The sequence below is a fragment of the Microchirus variegatus genome (assembly GCF_963457635.1).
Source record: "Microchirus variegatus genome assembly, chromosome: 1".
Lineage (NCBI taxonomy): Eukaryota > Metazoa > Chordata > Actinopteri > Pleuronectiformes > Soleidae > Microchirus > Microchirus variegatus.
Genome location: NC_139802.1, coordinates 7,801,377 through 7,822,250, shown reverse-complemented (window position 1 = coordinate 7,822,250; position 20,874 = coordinate 7,801,377). Strand labels below are relative to the sequence as shown.

General features: G+C 41.9%; 5 protein-coding genes across 5 annotated transcripts; 4 read left to right on the top strand and 1 right to left on the bottom strand.

Moving 5' to 3' along the window:
- Positions 1-1,861: 1,861 nt before the first annotated feature.
- Positions 1,862-5,692, bottom strand: LOC310930896 (uncharacterized protein). Its single transcript, XM_083893955.1, has 4 exons — positions 5,654-5,692; positions 4,677-5,365; positions 3,595-4,020; positions 1,862-3,507 (listed from the first exon to the last, which is right to left on the bottom strand). The coding sequence occupies exons 2-4, from the start codon at positions 4,930-4,932 to the stop codon at positions 2,663-2,665; spliced, it is 1,527 nt and encodes a 508-aa protein (XP_083750081.1). The 5' UTR covers positions 4,933-5,365; positions 5,654-5,692; the 3' UTR covers positions 1,862-2,662.
- A 1,783-nt stretch (positions 5,693-7,475) lies between these two features.
- On the top strand, positions 7,476-8,611 carry LOC310926952 (trypsin-3-like; the record flags this gene model as incomplete). The annotated part of the gene is made up of 5 exons (XM_083889169.1): positions 7,476-7,515; positions 7,610-7,772; positions 7,874-8,127; positions 8,227-8,363; positions 8,462-8,611. 5 exons carry the CDS (start codon positions 7,476-7,478, stop codon positions 8,609-8,611), a joined length of 744 nt encoding a protein of 247 aa, XP_083745295.1.
- Positions 8,612-11,638: 3,027 nt separating this feature from the next.
- LOC310926961 (trypsin-3) lies at positions 11,639-12,812 on the top strand (the record flags this gene model as incomplete). The annotated part of the gene is made up of 5 exons (XM_083889179.1): positions 11,639-11,696; positions 11,809-11,971; positions 12,075-12,328; positions 12,428-12,564; positions 12,663-12,812. Exons 1-5 carry the CDS (start codon positions 11,657-11,659, stop codon positions 12,810-12,812), a joined length of 744 nt encoding a protein of 247 aa, XP_083745305.1. The 5' UTR covers positions 11,639-11,656.
- Positions 12,813-15,167: 2,355 nt separating this feature from the next.
- LOC310934295 (trypsin-3) lies at positions 15,168-16,359 on the top strand (the record flags this gene model as incomplete). Its single annotated transcript, XM_083897989.1, has 5 exons — positions 15,168-15,225; positions 15,355-15,517; positions 15,622-15,875; positions 15,975-16,111; positions 16,210-16,359. Exons 1-5 carry the CDS (start codon positions 15,186-15,188, stop codon positions 16,357-16,359), a joined length of 744 nt encoding a protein of 247 aa, XP_083754115.1. The 5' UTR covers positions 15,168-15,185.
- A 2,320-nt stretch (positions 16,360-18,679) lies between these two features.
- Positions 18,680-19,849, top strand: LOC310935059 (trypsin-3; the record flags this gene model as incomplete). The annotated part of the gene is made up of 5 exons (XM_083898889.1): positions 18,680-18,737; positions 18,864-19,026; positions 19,130-19,383; positions 19,465-19,601; positions 19,700-19,849. The coding sequence occupies exons 1-5, from the start codon at positions 18,698-18,700 to the stop codon at positions 19,847-19,849; spliced, it is 744 nt and encodes a 247-aa protein (XP_083755015.1). The 5' UTR covers positions 18,680-18,697.
- Between the last annotated feature and the right edge of the window lie 1,025 nt (positions 19,850-20,874).

Sequence of the window (20,874 nt, the reverse complement as noted above, 5' to 3'; positions counted from 1 at the left end):
CTGTGTTTTCATTGTGTTTGTTTTATGTGCAAATAAAAATTAAATGCATAAAAACGTGCTGATGGAAACCCACCCACCCAGGAAGGTGATGCACATACAGAATATGTGTAAGTGTATATTGCAGTCATAAGTCATAACACTAGACAGTGTGATGTTGTAGACCTCTGCATGTGTGATTTTTCGTCCATCTGGACGTCTCTCAGTACTAATGGAATATCCCTGAACTACGCTGCAGACTGCCGGCTTGTTTTTGTTATGGTAACTATAAGATCAGCAGAGTTGACAGTGCGAACTGCACCTTTACTGGGGGCTACAACTCAGATTTAGCCTTGAAGCAAACGCTACTAGTAAAACACATCATGAACGTTAGCATACCGCTCTCAGTATTTTCCGCTTGTTGCAGTCCCGCCTCGTCGCCGTCGTCTTCAGCTTCAGACCAGTCGAAAGCCTGCTGCTCGCCGCCAGACACCTCGGCCATTTTTTCAGGCGACGCTCGCTCCTGCGACGAATTACATGTCGTTTTGTCGGTTCCAGCACTGGACTCCACAGGAACCTCCGAGTGGCTGGCAACACACCCGCCATCGTCGCCTACACTAGCCCCCGGCTCATCGCCGGGGCTCCCCGCGCTTTTATTACATGTTGTTTCGTCTTTCTGATTCAAGCCGACCGCCGAATCCACCGCCTCCGCTTTCTGCTCGGAGTTTTCAACGTCCTCCACGGGGCATTTCTGTCGTTCGGGAGATTCTGGAGGGTGTACGGCGGCCATGTTTCACCCATGCACCCTCTTGTCCAGAGACCGCACCAGGATCATGCTAGTCAGCCTGAGCGAGGAGTAACATTTCCGGCCTAAAGTTAACTTTCAAAATAAAACACCCATTACTGACAACCAGCTTCAGTTCGTGGCAGAAAATAAACCTTTAATTATGCATTTCCTCTCACTACTGATGCTCTAAGTTCGTTGCTCAACATTCTTGAGTATGACTTTCTCCACATCTTAATGACTGCAACAAAGACACACCCATTAACAACAAATGTAAAGGTTCAGAATGCAACATTTGGGATGATTTAATTAATATACCTCCCATAAGTAGTTTTTTGTAGCCTTAGAATTTGCTTTTTATGTGCACTCATGTGGAGGATGAAGTGGGAGAAGATTGATACAATTGATGCAGCTTTCAGATTTTGAAGCAGAGGCTTACTATGCACACAAAGAAGAGCATCCTTTCTGGTATGCAAAGGCCACCGTAGTTCTGTGGTGGGACAGGGAAAAGGAGTCCTGCATTTGTTACAATCTACAGTCTCACCATTACATAACACACTGGACCTTTAGTTTTTGGGATTTGAGGCTCCTAAAAATTTTGAAGTAAAACTTTTGAGGCCCAGATTTGTGAATTATCAAAACATGTAGCACAACAGTGAAGTAAACAGCTAATGTTGATATTAAAATACATTGTCCTAATTACTGGTGGATAGTCATAAGTAATCATGGTCTCAGTATTGTAGAGAATATTTGATTGTCATGTTGTCCATAACGGAGATGCCCTATGTGTATAACTAAAATGTGAATAACAAAATGAGACAGCATATTACTGTATATTTGGCACACTTTAGTGTAAACAAAGAATATGCTTGGATGAATTTGGTAAATGGAGGCATATTTATGTCCCCATCTAAGGCTCACTTGCAATGCATCTACAGTCCACACTTTGGGAAGCAATGCTCTACATAACAAATCCACAAGTGATGTGCTGGATTTATTTGCAATCCATATCTGATTTTAATTAAAGTTGAGTTACATTTCATTGGAACATTTGCTATCTACAAAATATAGCTTGTGCAAAACTATGTAGATGGGGGGGGGGGCATATGCGGTTGTTGAGCATCTATCTACAGATACAACCATCATACTACATGCAAGATTATAATAATAAATAGTCCCTACATACATATGTATGATTTAAAAACATACGGAGTCAAATTTGAAGCCAACTTTCTGATGCAAATTGATTTTCAGATTTGCAAAACTATCAGTATTTTAAAATGCAACATTTCTGTCTCACATTGCACTGAAGAGAACACAGTTTCAACTTCATTGTCCAAACAAAGGTTGGAACAACGTATACCATGGAACTGTTAAAAAAAAAAAAAAGCACAAGCATACATTCCCAGGTAATTACAATAGCTGTATAACTACAATATATGGTAACAACCGCAGATTACAAGTATTTTATGATAATGCAGTTAAGGTATCAGGAGAGCTTAGAGAGCGCTGAACTATTGAGAGCATCATGAGCAGCTCTGCTGCAAAGCACGTACAGTGACTGACATGCATGTTAAACATCAGCACCTACATGTTATCGTCTGGATATTGAAAGTCATCAGAGAAGCTGTCACTCCATACAACACAAAGTTATCAAGGGCGATATGTTCAGAAAATCTGAGGAACCAAGGCCATCCCATAATCTCGTGTCTTGTTTTCTATGTTAATCATCTTCAAAGACAAACTTAAGTGCGAGATGAATCACTGGTTTGGAGCAGAAAATAAAACTCCAAGTCCATTTATTTTTTACAGAAGTACTGTCTGTAGAAAAAAGAGCATTCTTGTCACATTTTTAAAACTCCAAGTATGCAGGATGTGCACTTTGAGTTTTTAAGTATTTTCTCAACGCCGTCTTCTGCGCCTGTGATCGACAGCTCTTCCTCGCCGAGGCTTCTGCAGACTTCCATTAGTGTCTGCGGGTGGATCAGAGGTAAAAGTGCCACGTATGTCAGGGGTTGATGTTGCTGGGACCACTGCTAAAGCCGACTGATTATTAAAATGCTGGGGGACCTGCGTTTGCTGTTGTTGTGACTGCTGCTGTAGCTGTGACTGCTGTGGAGTTTCAATCCGCTGTTGTTGTTGTTGTTGTTGTGGTTCAATATGTTGCAGCTGCTGCAGAGCTGGCTGAGCCTGTAAGTGCTGCTGAGTTGTTTGTGATTGGTGTGCTTGTTGTACACGATGTTGCTGTGGCTGTGGTTGTTGCTGGGCCTCAAGCACCCCTAACAGCCTTTGTAAGAGGACATTGTTTTGTTGTAGACTCACTGTTAATGCTTCTTGTGAAGCAACAAGTGTTCTCATGTCCTGTCTGAAGTCTTCCCCAAACTCCTGCAGACTCTTTTCAACCCTATTTCCCAGTTGGATCGCTGCTTCTCCCAATCCTCGCATTTCATCTTCAAGCCAGGAGCTGCGTGGAGGGGCTTCAAGAGGACCCTGCTGTGCTCCAAGTGATGGCTGAGGACTGCTAGGCTGAGGGCTGCCATTGAGGAAAGGAGCGCTGTACAGTGGGGAAGGAGGAAGCCATCGTTCTGATGGAGGAGGTGGTCCAATTCCCAGACCCAGTCCTAATCCCAATTTGTCCTCCATGCTGTTCTCTACTGGTTCACACTCAGGCTCTCCCATGTCTCTGTCACGATCAGGATTTTCATCTTTTTCCAAACCATCTCTCTCTGATCCGTCGATTCCCACACCTGAAAAAAAGCAAGTTAACATAACCACAGTGAAAAGTAGTTGCATCAAGAGATTTTTAGAAAGAATTTCAAATTTCAAATTTTTACCTGTATCAGAGTCAGGGAAACATGGAAAGCTGGGCTTTGGTCGACTGTTTTGTTTGTGCCTGGCTTGTTGAAGCCTGGGGCTTGACTGGGAAGCACGTCCAAGCATTGAAGAACTTCTGCTGGAGGGCAGGTAACAGCTGCGGTGACGAGCATCTGCCAACCTGCCACCATTGCGCCTCTTTAAGTCATCCCAGCGCTTCTTCACCTCTCTCAGTGTACGTGGGACTCTGGACACAGCATTGACTCGCTCTAAGATTCCTGCCCAGATGCGCTCTCTCTCCCGCCGCCGGAGCCTCCCTGCAGGACCAAAGAGCTCTCCTTCACACCGAGTGACTTCTGACACCAACACCTCCAGCTCTGCTCCACTGAAACGACTCTTTCTTTTTCCTACACCACCAGCAGCCAGGGCCGCTGACATAGCTCTGTCTGCAGGGAAGAGGATGAGGGCAGAGGAGAAAATGTGGAAGAGAATTAACAGTGAGCCTTGTTATTTTATTATTCAATTTGAGTACAACTACGTCTGGGAAATCATGAAGCACTGAATGATTAAAAATTTAGTTTGACATTCATCTTCCATTATTGATTACAATGATCCTTATGTACACATCTGAGAACATAAAGTATAGTGGTCTAAAAATACACATTTCACACACTTCTCAATAGATCTCACAAGCTTTGAAGACGTTTATAGAGCTGAAACGATGAATCGAACTATAATGATAATCGATAATCGGTTTGAAGTTTTTTTCATTATTAAAACAAGATTTCTGATCGTTTTAGCTTCTTAAATGTGAATATTTTCTTGGTTTCTTTGCTCCACATAACAAAGAAATCATTAAAACTGAATCATTTTGATTTGTGAACAAAACAAGACTTTCGAGAACATCATCATTTCCAGGTTTGACAAACACTGATCAACGTTTTTTAACATTTTCTGACATTTTATGGACCAAATGATTCATCGATTAATCGAGAAAATAATCAACAGATTAATCGATTATCGTTAGTTGCAGCTCTAGACGTTTACAAACAATATAATGGCCAACGTTTCCCATAATATTTTTCCCACAAGACTTACTTACTCTGTTCAATGGACAAGAGGTCTTCTGAGGACATGCCAGCTGCCATGATGTTTGGATGCACCACTACAACATTGAAGGGGAGCCCTCCAGGTATACCGCTGTTCTGGTCACAGCTGCCCTCCGAGTCGTCATCCTCCCTGGGGAAGCCATTTTCTGAGGCTCCCCCTCCAAAGGGTCCCTCTGGAGACTCCACTTTGATGTGCATGGGAGGTGATTGCTCGTACAGCAGCCCCCCCTCCTCGTAGTACTCAGTCATGGGTCAGACCTGATTTACAGCAGAACTGACTGGAGGGCCAATTCTGATGGTGACAGCCGCTTCCCCATCAACATGAGCTCAAGGTTTGACTGAACCTCCTGCTCCAGGCATTATAATTCTACAGTGCACTGCATCAGGTAACTATGAGCTATTGTTTCTTAGGCTATATAGAGTTAAAATATCTGTATATGAGCTTTGTGGAAATTTCAAATGACCCAAGTCATTACTGCAGGTCACTAACTGATACATCAGCTTTTGTGGCTACCTGCAGCTGCTTCTATCCATTTCTGTCACTTTCATGTGTGGTAACACGTTACTAGAAACATCTGTGCAGTGTGTAAAAACACCTGGAGCAGACTGAGCGCTACATCTCACCACATCCAGCTGCTTTACAGTGAGGAGCATCATCCAGGCAGAGGATCAGCCTCCAGAGCTGAAATACAACAACAAAACACAACACCGCTTACATGTGTCACACACCCACGGCGACATCTCTCTGTGAGCCCGACTTTAGTATTCTGTCGCATCAATGCGCAATTTTATCTGCACCACATCCGCAATGGTTGCGCATTCCGCATACATTAGGTGCTGAGCTTGCAGTGGCGCTAGACGTTAGCTAGCGGCTAAACACAGCTACAGGTAAGGCAGCAGCGCAATGTGAACAACCGGTGACAACCGGGCGGAAACGAGGAGGATGCGGAGACTGTTCGGCGTTTCTTACCTCATGTTACCGGCACGTGGGAGGCGAAATAAAACCAAAACACAGCGAGTGAGGCTGTTAACCCGTACAGCCGATACACAAACCGAGCACAGTCGCTCTCCAATGACGTCACCCAGTGGCTGCGCTCAGGGCCAATCAACGAACGGACACGGGGAGCAAATGGACTCTGGTCAGCAACCTGTGACAACACTGTCAGTTCAGAGAAAGCGCCAGATATTAATTAAATACATCATTACAGGATACATATACGTATATATATACATATATATACAAACATCTGACATACATATATATTTATATATGTGTGTGTGTGTGTATATTTTTATATATATATATATATATACACACACATACATATATACTCAACAAAGATATAAATGTACAAACTTGAAATGGTGAACAAAAATAGAATGTCATGACATTTGCTCAGATTCTTGATGCATTTGTTTATGGAATGATTTGTTTTGCTCAAACCCAGTGGTCCAGTGTCACTTGGCCACTCCTATGGACTACAATCTCAGATTGAGTATTTCAACTCACGAGAGTCATGGAGCATGGAAAAGTGGTGGTCAATATGCGTATTCCAGTACACAGACACTCCTTATGGTCTGGTCAATAAAAGGGCACACCAAAATGTGGACTTTTGTCACATGTCAATATGCCAAAGATGTCACAAATCATGAGGGAGCGTGCCATTGGCATGCTGAGTGCCCGGTTGAGCGTTTACAGCTGTGGCAACACAACCGAATGACGCCGTATTCACCAGATATGTCACCTATCGAACACCTTTGAGATGTTCTGGATAGTTCCGGTTCCCCAGAACGGCCGCCAACTTCAAGTGGCTCTGCAGGAGGAATGGGACAACATCCCCCAGGCCACGATCGACAACCTGGTGATGTCCATGCGTCGCCGGTGTACCGTTATTGAAGTTTGTGAACTTGGATCATCGACCCCCATTGTGTTCTTCCTGCCATTACTCAGGACTTTTATTTTGAAATCGATCCTAATGCTCGCAAATTAAAGCCACTTTACTTTTAAAGTTGTACTGTTATTTTTGGATAGTTACTCTCTCTCTCTCTCTCTCTCTCTCTACACGCACACACATATATACATATATATATATATATATATATATATATACATATATATATATACATATATATATATATATATATATATATATATATACATATATATATATATATATATATATATATATATATATGTATATATATATATATATATATATACACACACTCACAGACTTAGGCCCATAATATACAAAAAGACAGACAACACAAACACACAATGAAAAAAAATATAATATGTTTTCAGAAAGCAGTTATACTAGAATCATTATATGCCACTTGCAGTCTCTGAAGGCATCTTTTTTTGTTTTTACAACAGAGATTCAATCCATCAGTGCGGTAACCAAATTTTAGTGACAGTACATTTACTTAAATGTATAACATGCAACACTGACAATAAAGAGATGGGCGATCTGTTATAAAATGTCTAAGATATTTCACTACATTGACCAACAACTTAAAGTCAGGAAATTATACTTTTTGACATTTTCCGAAGCAATATGTTGTAAATTTGCATTGTGGTATTATAAGACTCAGTACTCATGGTTGCATAACTTAAAAAGAAAAGAAAAGAAAAAAAAACGTCATGGAAATTCATTCTGTATGTTCTTCTCTCTACTGTGTGGGAAACGGTGCACCTTGCATGGAAATATTTGATAAAGAAGTTGTTGAGTCAGATAGTCCACTAGTATATAAACACTGAATCCCCTGCTGTAGTTTGTAGAACATTCATCATGAAGTACTTCATACTCCTGGCTCTGTTTGCCGCAGCTTGTAAGTTCTTGTATTTTTGGTCTGTGTTACTTTTTTTTTTAAACAAAGGTACGTTTAAGCTCTAACAGTTGTTGTAATTCTGTTTATTTTACAGTTGCTGCTCCCATTGAAGATGAGGACGACAAGATCGTTGGAGGCTACGAGTGCAGAAAGAACTCTGTGGCCTACCAGGTCTCTCTGAACTCTGGCTACCACTTCTGTGGAGGCTCCCTGATCTCCAGCACCTGGGTGGTGTCTGCTGCTCACTGCTACAAGTCGTAAGTGTGCACAAGCTGCTTATTTTGGTTTAAACTGTAAACAAATTGTTTGATATAAAACTTAAACTGATCACCTGTTTAAAAATGGAAATGTCTTTCAGCCGCGTCCAGCTTCGTCTTGGTGAGCACAACATTGCCGTCAACGAGGGCACCGAGCAGTTCATCAACTCTGCTAAGGTCATCCGTCATCCCAGGTACAGCAGCCGCAACCTGGACAACGACATCATGCTGATCAAGCTGAGCAAGCCCGCCACCCTGAACAGCTACGTCCGTGCCGTGTCCCTGCCCTCCAGCTGTGCTGGCTCTGGAACCCGCTGTCTGATCTCTGGATGGGGAAACACCAGCGGCTCTGGAAGTCAGTAAAACAGCACAAACATACCTGAGAGGTTTTTAGTACGTGATGGCTTTTGAATATTTACATGTAGCCAATACTGATATTTTCTTTCTACTCCAGGCAACTACCCTGATCGCATGATGTGCCTGGATGCCCCCATCCTGAGCGACAGCAGCTGCAGGAGCGCCTACCCTGGACAGATCACCTCCAACATGTTCTGCGCTGGATTCCTCGAGGGAGGCAAGGACTCCTGCCAGGTACCAACTAAATTCATCTTCACTGATTCTTTACGTGTTACATGTTGAACCTGAGGACACCTCTGCTCACTTCTTGTCTTCTCTCTGTCTCCTATCAGGGTGACTCTGGTGGACCCGTGGTTTGCAACAATCAGCTGCAGGGTGTTGTGTCCTGGGGCTATGGCTGTGCTCAGAGGAACAAGCCTGGAGTCTACGCCAAGGTCTGCAACTACAACTCCTGGATCCGTAGCACCATGTCCTCCAACTAAAGTCTCTGACTAAAACAATCTGTCTCAGTAAAATGTGTTATCATCAACTTGACTCTGTCATTTCTTGCTGTGTGCAGCTGTAAAAAAAAACAACTTCTCATCAAAGAAAAATAATAGAGAGAGCGAAATAGAGAAATAATAATCCAGAAAACTAGAAACTGGTGCATGGAACACACTCCCTTTGGGACTGAGCGAAGTTTACCACTGAGGCTGCATTTACACTGCAGCTTTTGATACACAAATCCATATGTGAAATCTGCATTCACACTGGTTAATAGCCCGAAACGGAGGTGAAAGTGTTTTTTTCATGAAATCAAGAAATCCTTACTCCTTAAAGGCTTCAATTGCATGAAACCACAGCATGAGTCCACTGGCTCAAGCCCTCGTCTTCCATTGATGAAGAAGAGTTTTGTGATCGTGTATTTACATCATTCACCGGCATCTTGTTTGTAAGGACGCACAAGTTGAATTCAGAGGCGCAGCTTGTGAACAGGCAGGCAACTGCTTGGGGCCCCGAGCTGATAGGGGGCCCCCAACACTCGGAGCCTGAGGGCTGTTTTTACTGAAATGTGCAGTAACCAGCCGCATCCCAGTCCCCCTTAAAAAACAATGGACGATTTGCAATGACATCTCAGTAGGAAACCTCCCTAAAGGGGGCCCACCTCAATTTAACCTGTGTGAAGTTCTGCAAGTTGGAAAATGAAGAGGATTATTTACAGTGTAATGCATATCTTTTTTACTCAGTTTATATATGTTTTTTTTCAGTTATACAGTATTTTATTGTTCTATATATTTATATTGTTTTATAATGTGGGTTCTTTACAGTGTAATGTATTTTTTAACTAAGTTTATATAGTTTTTAAAAGCTATTTACAGTATTTTATTGTTCTTTACATTTATATTTTCACATACTTTTTAATTACAAGGTTATTACGTTATTTCATTCATTTCGAAAAAAAACATTTTTTAAATCATACATTTTTCGTTGGTGTCAGATTATTTGTAACATAATGGTGATGAACACTGGTTGGAAGGGCCCCCTGGGAATTTTTGCTTAGGGCCCCCACAGACTCTAGAATCGCCTCTGGTTGAATTGGCAGGGTAGATTGTAGACGCTAACGCACACACATCTGGTTAGTTTCTTATTCATTTCCACATATGAATGAGGCTTGAATCCAAGCTGACAATAATATCTGAATGCATTCATTTTTCCTGCTTCCACTGTCATGGGTCATGATCTGATTTGTGTCATATGGGAGGAAAAGATCAGAAATGTTTCACTTGCACCATGTAGTCCCTTAGACCACACACCAATGTGAGCAGAGGTCAACTCAACCAGGAAATGAGAATATACTAAATAGCCACACGGGGGCAACACCACCGGTTGCAAAAAGCACTTCCTCGTGAATGAAAGTCAATGGAAACATGAGCTTCTGCTTCTCGTTTGTCAGCTTATGCTAGTCAACATGTTCCTGAGGAGTTAATGGTCTCATTTTCTAGTTAGTCCACAATAACAGTTTTGTAAATTATGTTACCATTTAAAAGAAAATAGATAAAAAGTATAGTGTAATATGAGGTTGACTGGTCAGGTCAATCACCAATGTGAATAACTGGACTTTTAATCACTTGGGCAAACTGTGGCTTAGTGGTAGATTTCTGGGTTTGATCCCTGGCTTTGCTCGTCACCATGGTGATGTGTTCCTGGGTAAGACGCTGAACCCCAAGTTGCTGCTGAGCCCGTGAATGGGTATGACAGGTGGACTGTATGAATGTGTGAGTGAATACATGGGTGTGAATGGGTGAATTGCCAAACTGTAGTGTAAAGCAGCTTTGACTGGTCATGAAGACTAGGAGCACACAATATTAATGTAGAACAGTGACAGACAAGTGCCATACCATCGCCACCTGCTGGTTCTTCAGTCTGGATGGTCTTTGCCCTCTTAAGCATCTAGAATCCGACATGTGTCCACTGTCAGATCAGGCCGACAGAACTCTGTGGTGTTCCTGAAACACAATTGATATATGGCTTCACTTTTCCATAATGCAGTTGTAGGTTTAATTTCTTGATGCTGCAGCTGACAGTGTTAAGTGACAATGATTCTCCACTGTACTCCTGAACCCATATGTGCTTATGTCCATCCTGGTAGCCTGATGATCTCTTAATCAATACAACCAGAGGGCTTGGTGTTCATGCACATTAAGCAGGAGTTTCTGCCTTTGGCTTTAATGCACCAAGATTTCCCTAAATCTTTTCCCACAGTTATTTACTGGAGATGGTGAGAGACCTAAATTATTTGTAATATTGTGCTGAGAAACATCTATGAAGTGAGGGAAAATTCTCTCACAAATATAAATTGCCACCACAACCCATACCTGCCGATGGTGGACGCCCGTTTTATACCCAGTCTGATACAATCACCCACCAGTTAACCTGCTACATGGTAAGTTATATACAGAATATATACTTGCAAAATATTTGAGAACAGTATACACATGCACAGCAACAAACTGTGATTGCACTTTATATTAAATTAGCAGTTTGAACATATTATATAGAATTCCTTGCGTCAGAAGAGACACAATATATAATATAATGTCCAATAAAAATCCCTTAACTGATGTTTAAGTGAAAGCACGAGGACCATAAATGAAGCACAGACCATGAAAATGCCTTCTATTTGAATAATGGGACGTGTAGAGTCCATATGTGAATTTCTTTCACATGAAAGAAACCAGCGTATTATAATTCACTACAAAACAAACATTTGAAGGTTACTAACAAACGGAGAACAGGGCAATTCATTAAATTTGAATTTCCCATATGCTGACGGGACACTACTGCTGGTGGGAATAGAGCACATTCTCATTATGCTGACACATCATCTCACCTCATGTCACAGCTGTGTTTTTACACAGGGAGGTTGATGTGTAAGGTGAAAATTGTAAGTTTTGTCCTTGACCAAATCTGATATCAGAGCGTCACGGTGGGTTTAAAAGGACCTTCAGTGGAGCTGAGCTGACACCGAGGTTCAGACAGAAACCACCATGAAGGCTTTCATTCTTCTCGCTCTGTTCGCAGTGGCATGTGAGGACTTTTATTTAATTTACTTTTACTTTTTTAAATTTCAAAACAGGGTGAGACTTAACTACGTTTTCTTGTTGCTTAAAAAGTCTTCTTCTTCTTCTTCTTCTGTCAGTTGCTGCTCCCATTGAAGATGAGGACGACAAGATCGTTGGAGGCTACGAGTGCAGAAAGAACTCTGTGGCCTACCAGGTCTCTCTGAACTCTGGCTACCACTTCTGTGGAGGCTCCCTGATCTCCAGCACCTGGGTGGTGTCTGCTGCTCACTGCTACAAGTCGTAAGTGTGCACAAACCACTTATTTTGGTTTAAACTGTAAAAAAAAATGGTTTGATATGAAACTTAAACTGATCACCTGTTTACAAATGAAAATGTCTTTCAGTCGCGTCCAGCTTCGTCTTGGTGAGCACAACATCGCCGTCAACGAGGGCACCGAGCAGTTCATCAACTCTGCTAAGGTCATCCGTCATCCCAGGTACAGCAGCCGCAACCTGGACAACGACATCATGCTGATCAAGCTGAGCAAGCCCGCCACCCTGAACAGCTACGTCCGCGCCGTGTCCCTGCCCTCCAGCTGTGCTGGCTCTGGAACCCGCTGTCTGATCTCTGGATGGGGAAACACCAGCGGCTCTGGAAGTCAGTAAAACAGCACAAACATACCTGAGAGGTTTTTAGTACGTGATGGCTTTTGAATATTTACATGTAGCCAATACTGATATTTTCTTTCTACTCCAGGCAACTACCCTGATCGCATGATGTGCCTGGATGCCCCCATCCTGAGCGACAGCAGCTGCAGGAGCGCCTACCCTGGACAGATCACCTCCAACATGTTCTGCGCTGGATTCCTCGAGGGAGGCAAGGACTCCTGCCAGGTACCAGCTAAATTCATCTTCACTGATTCTTTACGTGTTACATGTTGAACCTGAGGACACCTCTGCTCACTTCTTGTCTTCTCTCTGTCTCCTATCAGGGTGACTCTGGTGGACCCGTGGTTTGCAACAATCAGCTGCAGGGTGTTGTGTCCTGGGGCTATGGCTGTGCTCAGAGGAACAAGCCTGGAGTCTACGCCAAGGTCTGCAACTACAACTCCTGGATCCGCAGCACCATGTCCTCCAACTAAATAGATTGTTCATATAATGGGCAGAGAATAACACATGTAACATCCAACAGGTTTTAATATGTCAACTAGTGCTTAAATCATGTCCATATGCTGCCATGTAAATTGTGTAATAAAATACTATCAAATGTATTTTCTGACCTTTTCTATCGTTTTTCATAATTCTCTGGTGCTGAGATCTTTATGTTGAGCTAGATCACAGAACTGCAGGTTACTATGTATACTGTAAGTTCCTTTCAATTTCATTCTAAATATAGGACAATAAATGGTCACATCACAGCCTGTGCATATGTGATTCATGACTATAATCTTGTTCACATTAACATTACCACACATGAAATCATTTAGGTCCCTTAAGAACATCGTATTTCGTGTTTCACAAACAGTTAACTTTTGACTCAAATGTCTGAGCACAAATGTATCCCCAAGTGGGGCGACACGACCCACACGATATTGTTACATGTTATAATATCACTTAAAGGTGCCATATGTAAGAATGTGGCCAAAAACATTTGCTACATTCAAATTCAAAATACAGAGGTCTTTAAGGTTTCATTTTACGACATAGGCAACCCGTGGTTGCTCGGCAGCTGAGACTCTACTGACTGCAATGATCGGTAGACGGTGGTAGGTGGCGCCACATGCCAAAACATGATTTCAAAACATAAAACATGATTTGCAGTCTGCAAAATATTGTTTTAATGCAAATAGTTTAGCTATACTGTTGTTGTTGGTGAGTTCAGTTTGTTATATGAACATTATTCCTGAGTCTCTGTGACATATTAGGAGAATTTTATGGCCAGTTGTTTTATGATTTATTACATAATGCACCTTTAGGTGACAATAATATGTGTAATGCATTATTATTACTACGGAGTGAGGACATTTTGGCCGGTCCTCACTTTGTATTCATTGAAATCACTTCCTTAGGTTGCTATAACATGCTATACTAAATTTGTCAAAAAAAAAAATACATTTTGGATGACATAGTATAGTACGACTCTTTCTCAAATTTTGGACCAAATTTTTTTTTTTCAAAAAAGTTTTTCACATTTTCTTTTCAAAAAAGTTTTTCACATTTTCTTTTCAAAAAAGTTTTTCACATTTTCTTTTCAAAAAAGTTTTTCACATTTTCTTTTCAAAAAAGTTTTTCACATTTTCTTTTCAAAAAAAAATTCACATTTTTTTTTCAAAAAATGTGTCACATTTTTTTTCAAATTTTTTTTGTCACATTTTTTTTCAATTTTTTTTTTTCAAAAAATATTTTCTAAAAAATTAAAAAAAAATGTTTTAACATTTTTTTTTAACATTTTTGACAAAAAAAAATTGGGTCAAATTTTGTACAAAAAATTTGGGGTCTGATTTTTTTTTCAAATTTTGGTCGGCATTGTATAGTATGACGTTTTTGTAAAGTTTTGATGTTGAGCAGCCGCTGTGACGTCAGACACAGTCCAGGGCCTGAACACCAGTGATGATGAGTGCTCAGAACTGGCCAATTCGACCACGGGCAGGGTGTGATCTGTGCCATGGTCACCTTTGTCATCATCAGATGACTCACAGTAGTCGTTGTTGAGGCTTTGAAGTCTCGCCTCAGTCTCTGTGAATGGTGTGAGGGTCTTCAGGGTCTTGTGGTTGGCATCTCAGGATCAAGTGTCAGTGCAGTGGTCTGTGGATAGAGAGAGGAACCATGTGAATATTAAGATTCAAAAACAGTGCACTTTGTGTTTTTGTGTCAGGCAGTAATGTGTGTCTTTGACAAATGTTTCTGCAATCATTTCCTTTCCCAAATATTTTATTTTTCTTTCTCATGTGTCTATCTTTATTTGTTAACTATCTGTCATACTGAGAGAACCTCCTTCCGCAAAACCAAACACTTTAGCTAATTTTTAAAAAATAAATTGAATTGATCCATCACTGTATTTTGCCTTCATTAAGTCCATCAAGAGACACATAGGGGCTTCTTCCCCTCTACTACCTTTGCCTCCCTTGGCAAAAGTCTGCACAGTGATTACAAGACAGGCATCTTCGCGAAGTGTGGTTTATTCTCACCCAATTATCACCGGGTTTAACCTGCGATTTTCCATGACAATTTTTCCATTACAATCAGTTCACAATGTAAATGAGCTACTGTACATTTCACATACATGTACACACATGAAACCAGGATTTCTACACTTGAAGTTGACCGTGGGACATATTTTTAGGTCATAGGTTAACCCTCATCTCACAGATGTGTGTTCACACACGGTACTCAAGATAATAAGAGGAAAAAAATGGAAAGTGTCCTTGACCAAATCTGATATCAGAGAGTCACGGTGGGTTTAAAAGGACCTGCAGTGGAGCTGAGCAGACACCGAGGTTCAGACAGAAACCACCATGAAGGCTTTCATTCTTCTCGCTCTGTTCGCAGTGGCATGTGAGTCTTCTATTTAATTTACTTTTTTTTTTAAAACAGGATGGGCCTTAAACAAAGATGTTTATTGTTAAAATGTTGTTTTTTTAAATTGCAAAATGTGAATTATGATCCACCGTCTTCTTCTGTCAGTTGCTGCTCCCATTGAAGATGAGGACGACAAGATCGTTGGAGGCTACGAGTGCAGAAAGAACTCTGTGGCCTACCAGGTCTCTCTGAACTCTGGCTACCACTTCTGTGGAGGCTCCCTGATCTCCAGCACCTGGGTGGTGTCTGCTGCTCACTGTTACAAGTCGTAAGTGTGAACAAGCCGCTTTTTTTGGATTAAACTGTAAAAAAAAAAAGGTTTGATATGAAACTTAAACTGATCACCTGTTTACAAATGGAAATATCTTTCAGCCGCGTCCAGCTTCGTCTTGGTGAGCACAACATCGCCGTCAACGAGGGCACCGAGCAGTTCATCAACTCTGCTAAGGTCATCCGTCATCCCAGGTACAGCAGCCGCAACCTGGACAACGACATCATGCTGATCAAGCTGAGCAAGCCCGCCACCCTGAACAGCTACGTCCGCGCCGTGTCCCTGCCCTCCAGCTGTGCTGGCTCTGGAACCCGCTGTCTGATCTCAGGATGGGGAAACACTAGCGGCTCTGGAAGTCAGTAAAACAGCACACACATACCTGAGAGGTTTTTAGTATGTGATGGCTTTTGAATATTTACATGTAGCCAATACTGATATTTTCTTTCTACTCCAGGCAACTACCCTGATCGCATGATGTGCCTGGATGCCCCCATCCTGAGCGACAGCAGCTGCAGGAGCGCCTACCCTGGACAGATCACCTCCAACATGTTCTGCGCTGGATTCCTCGAGGGAGGCAAGGACTCCTGCCAGGTACCAGCTAAATTCATCTTCACTGATTCTTTACGTGTTACATGTTGAACCTGAGGACACCTCTGCTCACTTCTTGTCTTCTCTCTGTCTCCTATCAGGGTGACTCTGGTGGACCCGTGGTTTGCAACAATCAGCTGCAGGGTGTTGTGTCCTGGGGCTATGGCTGTGCTCAGAGGAACAAGCCTGGAGTCTACGCCAAGGTCTGCAACTATAACTCCTGGATCCGCAGCACCATGTCCTCCAACTAAATAGATTGTTCATATAATGGGAAGAGAATACCACATGTAACATCCAACAGGTCTTAATATGTCGCCTAGTGCTTAAATCATATCCTCATGCTGCCATGTAAAATGTGTAATAAAATACTATCAAATGTATTTTCTGACCTTTTCTATCGTTTTTCATAATTCTCTGGTGCTGAGATCTTTATGTTGAGCTAGATCACAGAACTGCAGGTTACTATGTATACTGTAAGTTCCTTTCAGTGGTTTACAGTAAAGCTTCACTCTAAATATAGGACAATAAATGGTCATATCACAGCCTGTGCATATGTGATTCATGACTATAATCTTGTTCACATTAACATTCCCACACACGTTTCACAAACAGTAAACCTTTGACTCAAATGTCTGAGCACAAATGTATCCACTGTTGTCATGGCGACTCTACCCCACTTGGTTACTGATCATTCTGCATTAAGTACAAGTACAAATAGTTTGTTACTGTACTTATGTACAAAATTCACGTATCTATACTTTACTTTGTTATTTATATCTTGAGCAACGTTTACATTTAGTCCACTACATTTAACTATGTTTTTGCTTGTAACTACTAAATAAAATCAGAAGAAGAAGAGTTGGTAATGGTCAGTATTTATATAGAGTTTTTCTCGTCTTGACGAGCTTGCTTTACTCTACAGTTTTGACATTCACCCATTCACACACTACAACATGGGGTTAAGTGTTTGCTCAAGTACACATATAGATGAGCAGAGCCAGGAATTAAACCCACAACCTTCCAGTAATAATAATGAAACACTATCTTAACTCTTCATTGCATAAGTGTGTATGCGTTACCTCATACACACGCCCACCTCGGGTCGATCGGCTCGTAGAGACACGTCACCAGAGCAGTCTCCTAGTTTATGGCCTGTCATGTCGCAGAATGGGCATCTTCTGCCACGCCTTTGTCCTTCTGCTGTGTCCATGTTCAGCTCCGGTCACACTCTTGATCCATGGTTATGGCTGCCATGTGAAGCTCTGTGTTCTTCTGCTGAAGATGATCTTTTGGGCGTGGTTAGCAAGTCTGTGTAGTTCTTGCAGAAATTCAGAGCAGAAAATCAACAGTTGCTCACCAAACTTTGAGGCCACACTCGGCAGGGTTTTGGCAGATGTTGAGTAGCCGCTGTGACGACGTCAGCAACAGTCCAGGGCCTGAACACCGGTGATGATGAGTGCTCAGGACTGGCCACTTCGACCACGGGCAGGGTGTGATCTGTGCCATGGTCACCTTTGTCATCATCAGATTACTCACAGTAGCTGTCGGTGGAGTCGTTGTTGAGGCTTTGAAGTCTCGCCTCAGTCTCTCTGAATGGTGTGAGGGTCTTCAGGGTCTTGTGTTTGGCATCTCAGGATCAAGTGTCAGTGCAGTGGTCTGTGGATAGAGAGAGGAACCATGCGAATATTGGGGTTCAAAAACAGTGCACTTTGTGTTTTAGTGTCGTGCAGTAATGTGTGTCTTTGACAAATGTTTCTGCAATCATTTCCATCCATCTTCTTCCACTTTATCCTTCACATGAGGGTCACGGGGGGTGCTGTGCCAATCTCAGCTGACATAGGGCGATAGGCGGGGTACACGTCCATCACAGGGCCACATATCGAGACATACAACCATTCACTCTCACACCTACGGTCAATTTAGAGCGTACAATTGACCTAATCCCCATATTGAAAGTTTTTGGACTGTGGGAAGAAACCGGAGAACCAGGAGAAATCCAGGCACACATGTGGAGAACATTCAAACTCCATGCAGAAAGGCCCTTGTTCCGGGTTTTTTTGCTGCAAAGGCAAGAGTGCTAACGACTACACCCATGAGGCCATTTCTTTTTCGAGATATTTTCTCATCTCTGATAGAACCTCCTTCCACAAAACCAATCTTTTTTAGCTCATTTAAACAAAGTAAATTGAATTGATCCAGCACCATATTTTTCCATCGTTATGTCCACTACGAGTCCCGTGGCCTCTCTGTGGTTTATGCTCACCCGACCACTCGGTAAATATGTTCTATTATCACCGGTTTATACTGCAATTTTCCATTACAATTACACAATGAGTTTACAGTGTAAATGAACTACTGTACACTTCACACAAAGGCCAATGCACACGTTGCGGAGTTGACCGTGGGACATATTTTCAGGCCATAGGTTAACCCTCATCTCACAGATGTGTGTTCACACACGGTACTCAAGATAATAAGAGTAAAAAATGGAAAGTGTCCTTGACCAAATCTGATATCAGAGAGTCAGGGTGGGTTTAAAAGGACCTGCAGTGGAGCTGAGCAGACACCGAGGTTCAGACAGAAACCACCATGAAGGCTTTCATTCTTCTCGCTCTGTTCGCAGTGGCATGTGAGTCTTCTGTTTAATTTACATTTTTAAAACTGGGTGGGCCTTAAACAAAGATGTTTATTGTTAAAATGTTGTTTTTTTTAAATTGCAAAATGTGAATTATGGTCCACTGTCTTCTTCTGTCAGTTGCTGCTCCCATTGAAGATGAGGACGACAAGATCGTTGGAGGCTACGAGTGCAGAAAGAACTCTGTGGCCTACCAGGTCTCTCTGAACTCTGGCTACCACTTCTGTGGAGGCTCCCTGATCTCCAGCACCTGGGTGGTGTCTGCTGCTCACTGCTACAAGTCGTAAGTGTGCACAAACCACTTATTTTGGTTTAAACTGCAAAAAAAAATGGTTTGATATGAAACTTAAACTGATCACCTGTTTACAAATGGAAATATCTTTCAGCCGCGTCCAGCTTCGTCTTGGTGAGCACAACATCGCCGTCAACGAGGGCACCGAGCAGTTCATCAACTCCGCTAAGGTCATCCGTCATCCCAGGTACAGCAGCCGCAACCTGGACAACGACATCATGCTGATCAAGCTGAGCAAGCCCGCCACCCTGAACAGCTACGTCCGCGCCGTGTCCCTGCCCTCCAGCTGTGCTGGCTCTGGAACCCGCTGTCTGATCTCTGGATGGGGAAACACCAGTGGCTCTGGAAGTCAGTGAAACAGCACAAACATACCTGAGAGATTTTGAATATTTACATATAGCCAATACTGATATTTCCTTTCTACTCCAGGCAACTACCCTGATCGCATGATGTGCCTGGATGCCCCCATCCTGAGCGACAGCAGCTGCAGGAGCGCCTACCCTGGACAGATCACCTCCAACATGTTCTGCGCTGGATTCCTTGAGGGAGGCAAGGACTCCTGCCAGGTACCAGCTAAATTCATCTTCACTGATTCTTTACGTGTTACAGGTTGAACCTGAGGACAGCTCTGCTCACTTCTTGTCTTCTCTCTGTCTCCTATCAGGGTGACTCTGGTGGACCCGTGGTTTGCAACAATCAGCTGCAGGGTGTTGTGTCCTGGGGCTATGGCTGTGCTCAGAGGAACAAGCCTGGAGTCTACGCCAAGGTCTGCAACTACAACTCCTGGATCCGCAGCACCATGTCCTCCAACTAAAGTCACAGTCGTGCCTTTTGTCAAATAAATCTTTAAACAAATAAAAAAGACTCAAACCCATCTGTTTACATTCAAATGGTTAAAACAAGCCATAACACAACTATACTCCCTGCAATATACACTGTGTTAACATTTAATTCAAAAGTTATTAATCTTATCAATAAGAAAAAAAAAATACACCAAACATCAAAAGTGTTCAGCTAAAGGCACAATACAGGATTAACAATAAAAACATAAAATATGAATAAAAAAGTGACCTTTATTAGTTTGAAGACAAACTACCCATGTAACAACAGATAACGGTGTCCATGTGGGACTCAGGCGTGACATCAAAGCATGAAAATATATATATATATTTTTTTTTTTCTCCAAAAATAGTGAATGTTAAACCAAAAAAAAAAAAACTGCTGCAGAATGTCTGAGAAAAAGTAGCATCACTTGATCGCAGCCACATATTACAAGACAGATGCTGACACTGATATTAAAAGTGTAAATACAAGATGAAGATTCAGCTCCAAAACAAATGTGGGATTGAATTATGCACAACAGTTTGATGTGCATTAGTTAAAAGAAGTTCTGAATGATACTGATATATATACATATATATGTATATATATATATATATATATACATACACACACATATATACACACACACACATATACATGTATATATATATACACACACACATATATATATATACATATAAATATATATATACATATACACACACATATATATATGTATATATATATATGTATATATATATATATATATATACACACACACATACATATATATACATATACACATTGTTGTTAAAAGAGCTTGTTATCTAAATCAGCCAGGACGACCTCCTGAAGCTCAAACTGCGCGATCAGAATAGAGAAAGGTGGACTTTTAACAGGCATGGTCTGTTCTGAGTAGTTCAGCAACTGTTGATCTACTGGGATTTCTTTTTACACACAATGATCCAGAATAATAAAAAAGAGAAAGTATCCACAGAGTGGGCAAGAATGCCTTGT